Raw genomic sequence first — 13415 nt, forward strand, 5'->3', positions numbered from 1 at the left:
ATTATTGAAAAAAGATGGATAAGGCCATTGTTGCATTTGCTTGAAGAAAGGAACATTTTCAATTAAGAGATAGATACAACTTCATTAATCTTGTTAGCCATTCATTGAGATCAAATAATACAGTTGCATAAAGAAAGAGCTAGCAATATCTTCATTTACCTTTTGAGAAATCATTCTATATCTATGAAGATTTAAATAATAGTTCCTCTAATATTTTAAGGCTTAAAGGTACATAATACTTTCTTTGGTCTTGTAATTTCTTCTAATGGAAAATTTTGAATAATAACAAGTTACATATATTTTATTAAATGTCTTTTTTATTTTCTATAGAGAGAATTGAGAATATAGATGAATTATGCTAATTAATTTGGGATACTTAATATTCTTATTTGGTGCATAGAAATGGACAAAAGAACAACATACTACTAACATACTTTGTGCAATTGACTGACATGGTTAGGTTTGTGATGTTTGACAAAGCTCAGATTGAAGTTGCAAAGATAATTACAAGGTTTGTAAAATTAGTTTCAAAAGCTCAAATTGAACTTGTCAATAAAGATACTATCAAATCATTGATGAATCTAATCTGCAATGTAGTAATCTTTGAAAATTGGCAAAAAAATTGTTGAGACTAGTGCAAAGTTAAAATTTACTTTGAGATGGCTCTACTTCCAAAGGCCCTCATAAGAGATGCTGCCCCTTGACCTTGTTTGTTGATGGATCAATTGGACCACTAAAGAAGGAGGCTACTATCCTTTCAAATCTCCTCCCCCTCTCTTCTTCAATTGTATTAGGTAGCAAGATCTACATTATAATATTCAACCAATTAAAAGTCTTAAATTTTTTTGGATGTACATATGAGATGTGCATGTAACAACTTAGGGTATGCTTGTAGCTTGAGTCTTTTTTTAATATTAACAACTGTTTAAAAGTCACTTTTAAAAATTCATCAACTTCACCTTAAAGAACAATTTAAGAAAGAATTTTTATTGCTCTGATTTCTTGTAGCATTCTTAGATTTTATATAGCTTTTTGAATCAAAGTTTATATTTCTAACATGACGTGATTATATTCTTATTGCAATATGCTATGGAAAAAGTACCAAAATCCTTATTGTAATATCTTCAAGAATTGTTTTTCAAATATAACTAACTTTTGTTATTATATTTTTTCTATACTAAAAATATGTCACTTGTTATCTTTGCCCATAGCATGAGCCATTGCTCAAGTCTTTTTGCAAAGCACACAATCATTACATATTTGGCTAAATTTTTTCTTCAAATTGGTATTAGTTCAATCAATCCACAAAGAATATGTACAAAGAAAGTATAGTAACTCTATAAACAAAACTACCATTAGAAGGATGCACTTTGCCCTCTTGCTTCTTGCTTGTCCACTTGTTTCATACACTATCTAAAGAGCCTATTTCTTGAATTAAATTTTTTTTCCTTGTTGCTCTTTTTCATCACAAAATATTGTTGCACATTTTACCATCTTTACATCCCCTATTGTAAAACCCTTGTTGAGGAGACCTGATCTGAAGAAGAAGAAGAAGAAGAAGAAAAGGAGAAAAAAAAAAAAAAAACAAACAAACAAAAAAAAAAAAAAAACATTTAGGTTTTCCCTTGCTAGAACACTTAGACGCTGATAAACAGCTGTCATGCACCGTGCACGCTAACCCAACCTCGACAGGAGAAGCTATCTTGCAGACACTAGCATGGCAGCAGTTACATCTACGCTGGCCACAGACCGTAGGTCAATACCAAAACCAACCGTACTGCAGAGAGAAACTCAACCCGCCAATGTTCTTCAGCATGCCCTCTTGATAGAATTTTCATGTTTCACGAGAGAATTTTAAAAAACTTCTAAGGTATTAAAGATTGCAGACATGGTACGTGATTTACGACTCGAAGAATCAATAGCTTCAACAGCGGTTCTAAATCATTTATATCACAAATAAATAAATAAAGACAAGCACGTGTTCGGGATACTGAATGAGACACTGTTGGAAGTTTTTTGTAATTGAACATTGGGGTACTCAGAATTTCAATACAGCACCCGCAGTATCGCTCTCAAAATGAGAGCATGGCAAGGGTCCATCATGGAGCAGATGAAGCAAACACTAAGCAGAGTCATGAACGCACCTGCACACACAAACTGAGAGAACTTAATAAACAGTGAAAACATCCCTCAAAGATTTTTGAGATTATGTCCAATGTCACCGAAAAAACATTTCACCATCCGACACGTTCAGATTTGATCAATTAACACTATAAGTGCGTCTAATGGGTGGGACAGACATAGAAAAGAAGAATCTCCACTGACGATGTGGATTCAAACATGCAGAATTCAAGTTCAGCTGTTTTCATTGCAATAACGTCTAGGATCATCACTGGAAGTATCCCGTTGAATAGGTGTGTTACATGTGTCATCTCAAATAGACGTCCTTTCAGCAGAGATGGCCTCGACTCGAGCGAGTGAACTTCCGTCAGTTCGAATGCATTTAGTTCAGCTCTGCAGCCAGCCAACTGTCATAATGACTGGGGAAAGATGAGTTGCAAGCTTAAAGGTCAAACATGCTCTTCAGCAGCACCAGCTGTATGCGTTGGGCATTAAACGAGCAAGGTATGAGATAGTTTTTGCATATGTTGAACCTGGGAAACCACACCAAAAGCACACACATCTCCGATTACAAGGGGCAGATACTCTTCTGCAAACATTAAGACAGCCATGCCTTGAAGTCGTCGACTCGTTATCATTCCATTTCAGCTTGGAATTCCCAAGCTGGGCACTGTTCCTTAAGGCCTGACGGACATGACCACTAGACTACTGCACCCAAGTTGAACTTAAATGGTACCAAATAGCGAAAAAAAAAAAAAAAAAAAAAAAAAAAAAAAAAAAAAACAGAAAGCAACCTGTAATGGTTCGCGACGACGCGATCCTGCTAATGCGTTCGTGGACAAGCTTGGCCACATTCCTAGTTAGGCAAAGACAGGCTTATCCAAACGAACAACCGAACACATAAAATCACGTAGTTATGTGGACATGAAAACCTGAGATGAGCATTACGTGATTAATGCCTGTATATCACTTACAAAAAAACCTCTAAATGGTAATCTACAGAGTAAATTAAACTGCAGGTTTACTGCAGAAGAGGCAGGAGCTTGCTGAAAGGTGGTGTCACGTGGTCCATCTTAGTCGTCCAAGCTGAAATCCTTGAATGATGACGTGGTGTGCTGTCAAGGGTAGTCACCGACCCTTCCGAATTTACAGACTCGCTCGGGCTGGAAACTCTCTTGCTTCCAACAATTTGACCCGCTTTGGCTCCTTTCACTGTCAAGGTCAGGTCAAGTTCAAGTTGATCAGCTCGTGGAGTAGTTATCAGATGTTCTCTCGCTGCTTCTTGGAGTCCAGACGGATTCACCAATGAAAAGTCCACTCTGGCCTTCACCCTTCGAGGAGATGGACACACTGCATGTGTTCCATACAAATCCAAGAAGCCTAATTCTTTGGGTTTGAACATCCTGCGCTCATACAAGTCCTTGGGAGTGTGATTCTTAATATCTCTAGAATAATTTATGCCGCTTGGCCAGCTGAGCATCTGATTCACGTTTTGTCTTCGAACAGATTCTTCGTGCCATCCTTTCATGGCAGCGTCGAGTCCGCCATCGACGTACTTTTCGAGGTCACGACTTCTTGGGAGAGAGGATGCGACACCGAGTCCGTTATTCTCACGTTCCGGAACCGGTTCTGTAACAGATCTGGATGGAGGTGTGCTTGCTCCTTGTGCGTCATCGTCTCCTCTGACAGGTAGAGGGGTAGTGAACTTTGGAAACGCGTTGAATGCAGGAAATAGCACCTTGTTGGAACTTTGATTTGCAGGTAAGCAAGAGGACAAAGATGTAGTAGACGGGGGACGAAGGGTGCCGCCTTTAAGAACTGTCTCTACAGCCGTCTGACAGGCTTGCCAATTTCCGCCCGAAAGCAGTCCCACAGCCCCGAATACTGGATTTACTGTACGTCCACAGGCTTCGTACAGCAGTGACTGGAACAGCGCTGCAAAAGCGAAAACAAGGAACACAGGTTATGCAATTGGACTCGGATCAGTTATGAAGTTTGACAACTCCGCACGAGAAACAATGGTTTAAGTGATCACCGAGAAGAGAGAAAGTAAAATTTCACTCTCAAATCTAGGTTCGTACCTATGAAAGTCTTAGCAAAGGGTACTGGGGACCAACTTAGATTTCATATTCTAAGTTACTTAAATTGTAACAAAATATGTAAAATAAAGAAACAAGACACTCCCTAAGCATGCCCATATTAACCATGTGAACACTCTACGAGGGACATGCGTCGATTTTTCTCAAGACACACTACACTGCCTAATCTCTTAGTATTCTCTAGAATTTATGTTTGCCTGTAAAACACTCAAAATCATCTAGGAAATTCATAACTTCTCGATCAGCATTTTCTCAGAGCTATTTTTCCAGTACCGCATCAGCACTTTTCAAACGTCTTTCTGAACCACCTTGTTACGTGCAGTGTGTGTTTTAGTCTGTTACATTGACATCATAACCTGTGCGTGACAAATGAGGCGGATGCTAACCAGGGCGTTCAGTCTCATGTACTGCACTAATAAAACCCATGAGACCTGCGCGGCCGAAGAACTTTGCCACGAATACGGTAGCATGTCCTTGGGCATCCGCGCTTTCGATCCATTGCAGGCAATGACGGAGTATGCAGGTGTCGCTGCAGCCTTTGCGCAACACACGACACCCATCGCAACTCATCTTTTACCGTGCGATCCGGTCCTGTGCTTACACTGTCCTTCGTCCCTCCTCTTGCTTCCTTTAAGCTCAAATAAAGTTAATCTCAAGTATACTAATTTTATCCTAGAGTCCGTGATTCTTGATGCAGCTACACCACACGGTAACCAGTCTCTTCCCTGAGAGCAAGAAAACATGTAGACAGATCACAATTAGTAGGCTAGCAACTTAAAGAAAAAATCAAAGAGCAACTGTTTAATGAAATAAAAAAACAAAAAACAAAAAACAGAACATGTATGGTCCCCAAACTAAAGCTTAACCGATTACCTATCGACTACGAAATCGCTGGCGAACTGCTGAGAGACAACAATGCGGCAGCACCCCAGTGTGATGTGATCGAACCAGTTTATAAGTAGTGATGAGGTTAATAACTCGACTAAACAGTCACGCCGCCACATGAAAATGCATCCGTGAATTTTTAACGTGCAACTATTTTTAAAACGACGAAGAATTAAACTGCGGATCTAGTAACTATTACACACGAACTCTATTCACTACCTGCCTCCAGAAGCCTGTCCAGCTGCTGCTCCCGCTCTAACTGCGCAGGCTCACGGTCGATGTTCTAAGGCGGGACACTCCCACGGCTTCGATACTCGTTCTAAGAAAGGATCAATGGATATCCTCCACGACTGAAGAACATGTAGTACTATTATCATGCAGTGATTTCCAATTCTCTGGGTAAGATGATCGAGGAAAGTTAGTGACAGATTCTTGTACACGATTGCAACATAGAAATCCGTCTGAACCAGGTAGCTGAACTGACGAACGTTGTTACGGGGGTGCTTGTATCTTAAAAATTGAAAGCCTTTTTTCTCCTCCCAAGTGCCCTTCCTCAAGGAAACACTGGTCAATCAAGACAAAGCCTATTCATGCCAGCACGCCATGTCACACTTCTGCGACCTACGCTGCAACTAGGATTATTTTCAGCCCGTCCGACTCAGCGCGACGAAGAGTATTCAAAGCTCTTCGAACACTGCCAAATTTGTTTTACTAGTGGGTATCCTCAAGTCTATTGAAATCTAGCGACAGCAGTAGACGCAAGCCTGTACAAAATTTCTCGTGGAGGCAGGACATGCAGTGATACAACATCGAATGTACAGAACTGCTCTGCAATCACCTGAACAGCAACTGAGGTACGAAATGATTCCTGGAACATCGAAGCTCTCCTTGAAAATAATAAAACTCATAAGGTTGTAGAGAAAAACTCCCTCGGCACCATATTTAGGCAGAGGACATACCACAAGAAGGCACTGCTTGCACAGATAAGCTATGAGAGTACCGATTCGTTACAGAGAGGGGGTCCACATCTTTCATGATCCGCTCATGAGTAGCATGGTATTAATTCAACCAATATCCACCACGGGGTGTATCGATCGTAACGAAATTTCAGAAGAATGTGCAAACTAAATTGTCCAGGTCTTCGAGAACATAGAGTGAGTATTTCATACCTTCGGTCCCTGTATCGAGAGCGTCTTGGCTGGCTGGCGAGGCTATCGTGCTTCGTGTACAGACACATACCAATGATGTTGCTAAACGACGGGAACTATTTATGAGGATCCGACGCACTCATTCGCGACTTGGAATGGCCACCAGGACCACCCTGGTCAATGTTTCAGGAACACCAACTCCGAACTTGATCGCAATAAACTGCGCCTGTGATCTTGACACCCTTTGCTACCTTAGTCTTCACCAATCCAAGTTGATGTGGAACTTCCACTTTCTGATGCTTCGGAACCGAGTCCGCATCAATAATCTTTCTATATAGTCCAAAGCCTGTTTAGGAAGATCCGTAACACTTAGGGGGGCGCTACACACCACTACAAAACTCCTCCGCAAATCTCCACATAAACTACTGACACCGCCGCTACAGATACATCAACCTCTCGCAAAACCACAAGCAGTACACTTCTCTTTCTTCACTTAAATCCACCGCACATCCGTCGCAAGCAACTGCCTCTCCAAACACGGATTTCTCAGGGATGATTGCACGTTTGCGCAGAAATCGACAGCGATAACTGCAAATAAAAGCGAAGTTTCTACTCCTCACATCCGAACACCAGCCAAAAGAAATCTGCAACGACAGCGATGGCACTAATCAAGGGGTGCAACGCCCTTCAAGCGTTCGATCCACGAAAATGCGCTTTCGCGCGCGGCAATCAATCAATCAATCAATGCAGCAACCTTCCTTCCCAATGGCAAGCAACATGGTCTTCCCTATAGCGAACTTCCTTCTCACTGCGTTAGGATAAACGTCCTCTCCGCACGACCCCGCCTCTTTTCATCACCATCATCCGCCTCCATGCTTTTTCAAACCTGCCGATGCACTGCTGCCCGCTCCCGGCCTTTCTGCCCTCCCGGGCAGCGCCCCCATCTTGGCTCTTGCCGCACTGAAACGACGAGCAAGGAAGGCAAAGGGAGGGAGTAGTGCCGCCAGCCCCCAGTCCCCACTTCTTCACCACCACCGTGTGGGGAAGTGACAGCCCCTCGTCAAATCAAGGCTTCCTCGCCACATCTTCAGGCCTCCTTGATTCTCCAGTGCAGCACACACCAGTTCAGTACAGTACAGAAAGAAGAAAATGCAACTTGGGGGGCAGTGTCAGAGGGGAGGGAGAGGGATTGACATGAGTAGTAACAAGACTTGAAAACTTCCCCACTCTTTTGCTGCTCCTTCTCCCCCCCACCCATTCCTTTGAGCCACCACCCTCCCCAGCCATTGCCATCAATCATATCATATCATGTCATGGAGCTCCAAGGATGGTTGGATGGATGGCTTCCATGTTTCCCTTGGGTACCCTCTTTTTTGCATAGTGCTTTCACCCTGTCACTCCTGATGAGCACAGAGCTATTAGATTTTTTCAAAGGCATAGTACTACACTAACCTTTGGGGTATCCTTTGGGCATGCTCTCACTAATCTAAAAATAGGTGTGGTGAGGAGACGTCCTGTGGATCAAAGTTTTAAAAAACAAAACATGTTGCTTGTATACAGTTGTATTTTCTTACAAACTGAAGTGGACAGTGCCATACCAGAGAATCAAAATCATCGTAGATTTACATTTTGTCTAGATAAATAAATATAGCATGAAAATCTGGGTCCAAAGTTTTACCCCAAGATTTTTCCAGGATTGTTGTTTAAAAAATCCACAGACAAGGTCAAGCTTCCAAACTAAATTATGGGAGAAGTGAGATACATATACATATATATATATATATATAGAGAGAGAGAGAGAGAGAGAGATTTGTTGATGTTATTATTTTCTTATCATTATTGATCACATGCAAGAGTTTTGTAAAACATAACCTATCATTCATAATTCATGAATCTGTACCAAATCTAAAGCTTGGTGGTCAGAGAATTCTTCATAAAAACTGATAACTACTGCCAGGAGACAGGGAGTAGAGACAAACCCAAATAAGAATAAGGGAATGGGAACTGGGTAAGGACACAAGTCATCAGTTCTCTCTGTCTCTCAGTCAGGACCATGTGTGCCTGGTGTGCAACACACAAACAGGTACTACCTCTGCAGCCTCACTGAGAGAAAAAGAAAAAGAAAAGACTCCAATCACACTGGGCAGGACCCAAAGCCAAGGCCCTAGGTACATGATCTCATCAAAGTACCCCTTGCATGATGTTCTGGCATGACTCCTCCCCTCATCAAAGCCCAACCAACATTGCTTCCCTTATGTCAAAAAAAGCCTGCTTCAGGACTCCATACTTCAATGGACTTGTTTTAGTGAGTGTAAAAATATATTGTTTTTTTTTTTTTTTTTTTTTTTTTTTGTAATCCTTTGGAATAGTAGGATTGTGTGTTTGTCAATGTTTGGCTGTTGAAAGCAGATGTATACAGCTGGTATTTGTAAGTACGTTTTATGATTATTACATGAAGTTAAATATGTCCTTTCAGCTATGAAAAAGTAAGTACACTGTGAGTACATTTTTGTTTATTACATGAATGGTGAATAAGTTTTTGCTCTTTTGTATACTTTTACTTCAATTTTTTCCATATCCAGTGAACATTGTTAACCCAAAGAATCCAATGAAATCCAGTGAGATAGAAATTGGATTTTCTTTTCTGAAGGATGGTGTAATGGTTAATATCCTTTAATTTAAAACTCTTGCCATGTGTGTACAAATGAGAATAGCCTCTTTGCAGTTGGACTTAGGTGAACAAGATATTGTGAATCTAGTGCTAGATCCATATAAATCTACTATAATTAAAGAGCCCAAATGATAACAAGAGTCATTCACAGCTAGGGCAGCATTGGACCCTCAAAATAACATAGATACTATGAGAAGGGTAAGTTCCAAGTTAGGTGGGGGATTTTCCACTGAATGGTATGCAGTAAGGATGTCAAAGTGGCAACTTTAGAAGCTGCATAAGAAGGGTGTAGGACTTCCAATGCAATACACTTGGTTGTGCAAGAACATGTTTGTATTTAAAATGAACTCAGCCAGAACGTGGTATAATATGAATTAATTAAAATTGATTGACATCTATTAAAAAAATAAGTTAATTCTTTTAAGGATCTAAATCTGGAAAGACATTTATCTTTGCAATTTCAAAAGACAATACACTTCAATAGCCATTTAGCAGTCCAATAAAATGTTCTCAAGTTTAAATTTAACATTTTAATATTTCTTTTTGTGGTTTCAGCACAATGATTATGCATAAATATATACTTTTTCAACATCAATTGTTGCTAATTAACACTCTAGTCACTTCCATGTAAACACACCAAATCAATTAATAGTGTATAAAAGTTGCCCACCATATTAATGAGACTCCTAAACTTTCCAACAAATATATGGTAATTTTTATAATCAATAAATAGATTTATTTATTTATTTATTGAAAGGTTTCAGTGTGTCTCATTCTTCTATTATTCTTTCCTTTTTGAGATTAGGTTTCACTTGACAGAACTCGAATATACATAAGTTATCTATGATTATCAATCCATCATATTAATATCAATCATTATAAGTTAATGTTACTTTATTTCATTTTAATGGAGCATAAAAAAAATTTATATATTTTGGTTGTTCTGCATTAGTACAATTAATAATAGAATTATATATTTTATAGTATAAGATAAAAATATTTTTATTGCTAAAACATTATTATGTAAAGTATTATAATCAAAAGCTGTAAATTGATATGATACATATTTTTAAAACCTTTACTTGAAATAAAACCACTCAAAAGTCTTGTTGCAAGTCATTAGTTTATCATCATTTGATAAATAAGTATAAATATACTATTTGATAAGCATCTTAAAACAAAAAAGAAAAAGAAACAAATAGAATTTTTTTGATTAATGTTAATTTTAAATCAGATTAATGCAAAACTTTAAAAAAATCTAAAAAGAACAAAGCTTGATTATATTTATATATTTTACCTTAAAATATAACTAATATTGTTATTAAATTTGTATTTTAGATAATCAAATTTATATTACTAATAATTATTTATAATAAAGCCTTACAATTCACTACACCTACAATAATAATAATTTTAAAGAGTAGTGTGGCTCTTATATATAACTGGGATGAGCTTGAAATTTTATTTTTAGCCTCATTTTTTATTATGATTTAAAATTTAAAATTTATATAATCATAATAGCATTATTTTTAATTCTAAAATCATTCTAATATTTTAGTGTTTATTTGTTTTTTTCATTTAAATTTATATTTATATTAATAATATGATATTTGATATTTCTTGATTTCTAAAATCATGGCTATTCTTATGAATACTTAAAAATTAATTAATATTTTTAGTTCTAAAATTAACAAATTACATATTATGTATATTTATATTACTTATAATACAAGCTTTTTAAGCCTAAGATCACACTTGAAACATGACTAGTCTATCTTGAGAGTCTAAGATCCTTCTAATTTATAGTAACATAAAACCTCATCACAAAGTAGGAAAAAATGGACTAGAACAAAATTGAGCAGAATTAAACAAAATTGGTTATAAAAGATAAAACTATGTAAACAAAAATAGAACAAAAAAAAACTGAAGAAGAAGATGCAAAATCAAACTTTACAAAGAAAGAAGGTCTAAAGCCATATCTGATCAAATTTCCAAAAAGTCCTAGCTAATCTTATTTATATTTTGTTTTACCACCCTCGACTTTCTAGAATGTTTTTAAATAATATACCCTACTTAAATAATCCCTTTAAACTCCTTCTAGAAGGTTCTATGGTAGATCCCACCTAAATAACTGTCCTAAGATCTTTCTAGAATATTCTATGATAGATCCTAAATGATCTATTAACCTAGCACCAAATCTAAAAACTTCCATAATTTTTCAAGCATGGTTCCAACTATCTATTCGTATGCATCAACAATACAAATATCTTATCTATATCCTGTTACAATTAATCTCCCTCCACTAATGTGGAATATCATCATTTTACTTTCAATGATATCTCAAAATTGTCTCTTGGCAATAGGTGAGGTTTTGTACAGGTTCCTTCATTGCATTGTAGATGTGACAATCTTTCTAAAGAACTTTGTATTGAAGTTGTAGACCTCCATTGCTACTACAAAAGTAGCAATATTCCAAAATGTTATCTACTTCATATCCTTGTTAATCATCAACTACAACTGGTGGTGGTAGTGGTTGATATCAATTCAGAAAGCACTTTGGCTTGATATGAAATTCTTTCAATTATAAAATATAGAAGATTGAATGGATCCAAATATGTAGCACAAGTTCGAGATAATATACAATATTAGAAATCATTGCAAAAGTTTAGAAAGATTTAAGCTACTAAGGTGCCACTTTACAGACTTAAGTTGATGTTACAAGTGGCAAGTTGGCTTTAGAGAATAACACTTGATTATCTTTTTAGAAGGTCTTATGCTGCCAGTGGTTATTTGCATATGACTTCTATTAATTCTATGTGATAAGGAGGCAATGTTGTGCCTCTTATAAGGCTATTATAAGCCATTATATAAACTCTTCTATTGTTGGATTGTTAGTATCGATGGAAAAATAGAAAATTATTGGCATAATTGGATGTTGAGTGGTATTAAGAAAAAATGGTGAATGATTGATGCTTGCTTGAATACTATCATTGTAAGCAAATTCCAAGGACGTCAAATATTTATCTCAATCATTGTGATGAACTACCATAAATGCCTACAACATACCTTCCAAGTTTTGATTTGCATGCTCTATTTGTCCATTTGTTTAGAGATGAAAGGTTATAAACATGGCAAGTGATGTACTTAATAGCTTGAACAAGACTTGCCAAAAGCTTCTCATGAAGCATAGATCTCAATTTAAAATGATAACATAATGTAATTTATGGTGGCAAAAGACAATATTGAAGAAGATCCATGCAAGTGTTGGAATATTAATATCTAAGAGCATTACGGCCAAGTAAAGTTGTTTTGAGAGTTGATCCACAAAGACAAAAATTGTGATGTGATTAAGAGGCATTTTTTGGAAATATGTATTGAGATTCATAGTCATTCACTGCCATTGTGTTATAGATAGTAGAAATAACTGCAATAGTTTGAAAGACGCTACATTACATGCTTTATTAGGTTGACATGATTTGCATGAGGATACAAAAGCTTGAACATTATGATCCAAACCTATACAAAATCATATCATTGAGATTTGTTCTATAAACTTCTCTCGCTTTAGATGTCCAGATATTAGAATGTCATGTCCCTCTTAAATTTTGTACGTCCAAAGTATAATATTGTCAAGTATATAAATTTACTTTTTGAAATAAAGCAAACCATCACTAAGACTATAATCTTGATATCATATATTGTCTATCTTTTGTCAATCGCTAGCTATCTTAAAATAAGCATCCCAATAAATAGCTTTTATTTTGCTTCTTGAATTAAGTTTGAAATGACATTATTAATGGTGACGACTTCTGGCTTGTCTTTTAATTCAGCCTTCAAGTCTAATCTCTGCAATAAGCTATTTGGCATATTATGTTGTTGCCTTTGCTTATATTCAAGCTAGATATCAAAAAGCTGCAACTGTTCTTCCCATTAATGACATGATTTCATACTTTTTAAATGCAAATCATGTAGCTGTCAACGACAAGAACTCGCAAAAAAAATAATTTAGACAAGTGAGCCTTCACTCAAAGAGAGGTAATAAAATAAATATAAACAAAGAAATATATTGAAAGAGAAAGTAGAATGGCTATTGCCAAAAGACAAGAAAACTAAAGATCCTTGAAACTAGACTAGAAGCAAGAAAGGAGTTGACAAGAGTGAAGAAGCCTTCACTCTTGTTTCTATATATACTATCTAACTAGGGACTATGTGGCGACGTTCTATAGGATCTTCAATATGTGTTGACTTTGTAGGACACATGCCTAGACTTACAAGGCAAGTTCTTCTACGTGTGGGCCACATAGTTAGCTTGATCTTCAAGCTAAGAACATGTGTGGCACATGGCCAACTTGTTGACCACGTTGTCGTATTACGTGCTTTCCTACTCGAGAACGCGTCGGGCGTCTGGCTGTAGAAGGTAGTATGGAGATTCATCGATAGTCAAGCAGTCTATCAGTTTTGACTGCTGGAATATAAACGACTGCAATAATG

General features: G+C 37.2%; 1 protein-coding gene across 2 annotated transcripts; it reads right to left on the reverse strand.

Annotated features, from left to right (window-relative positions):
- Positions 1 to 3035: 3035 nt before the first annotated feature.
- Positions 3036 to 7095, reverse strand: LOC112286834 (LOB domain-containing protein 41). Of its 2 annotated transcripts, none has more exons than XM_024529147.3 (3): positions 6275 to 7095; positions 4607 to 4945; positions 3036 to 4056 (listed from the first exon to the last, which is right to left on the reverse strand). In XM_024529147.3, the coding sequence occupies exons 2-3, from the start codon at positions 4788 to 4790 to the stop codon at positions 3143 to 3145; spliced, it is 1098 nt and encodes a 365-aa protein (XP_024384915.1). In that variant the 5' UTR covers positions 4791 to 4945; positions 6275 to 7095; the 3' UTR covers positions 3036 to 3142. The 2 variants fall into 2 exon arrangements, with proteins under 2 accessions (XP_024384915.1, XP_024384917.1); XM_024529149.3 differs by having other exon boundaries at positions 5094 to 6821.
- Positions 7096 to 13415: the final 6320 nt, after the last annotated feature.

Source organism: Physcomitrium patens, chromosome 9 (genome assembly GCF_059467195.1).
Source record: "Physcomitrium patens ecotype Gransden chromosome 9, ASM5946719v1, whole genome shotgun sequence".
NCBI lineage: Eukaryota > Viridiplantae > Streptophyta > Bryopsida > Funariales > Funariaceae > Physcomitrium > Physcomitrium patens.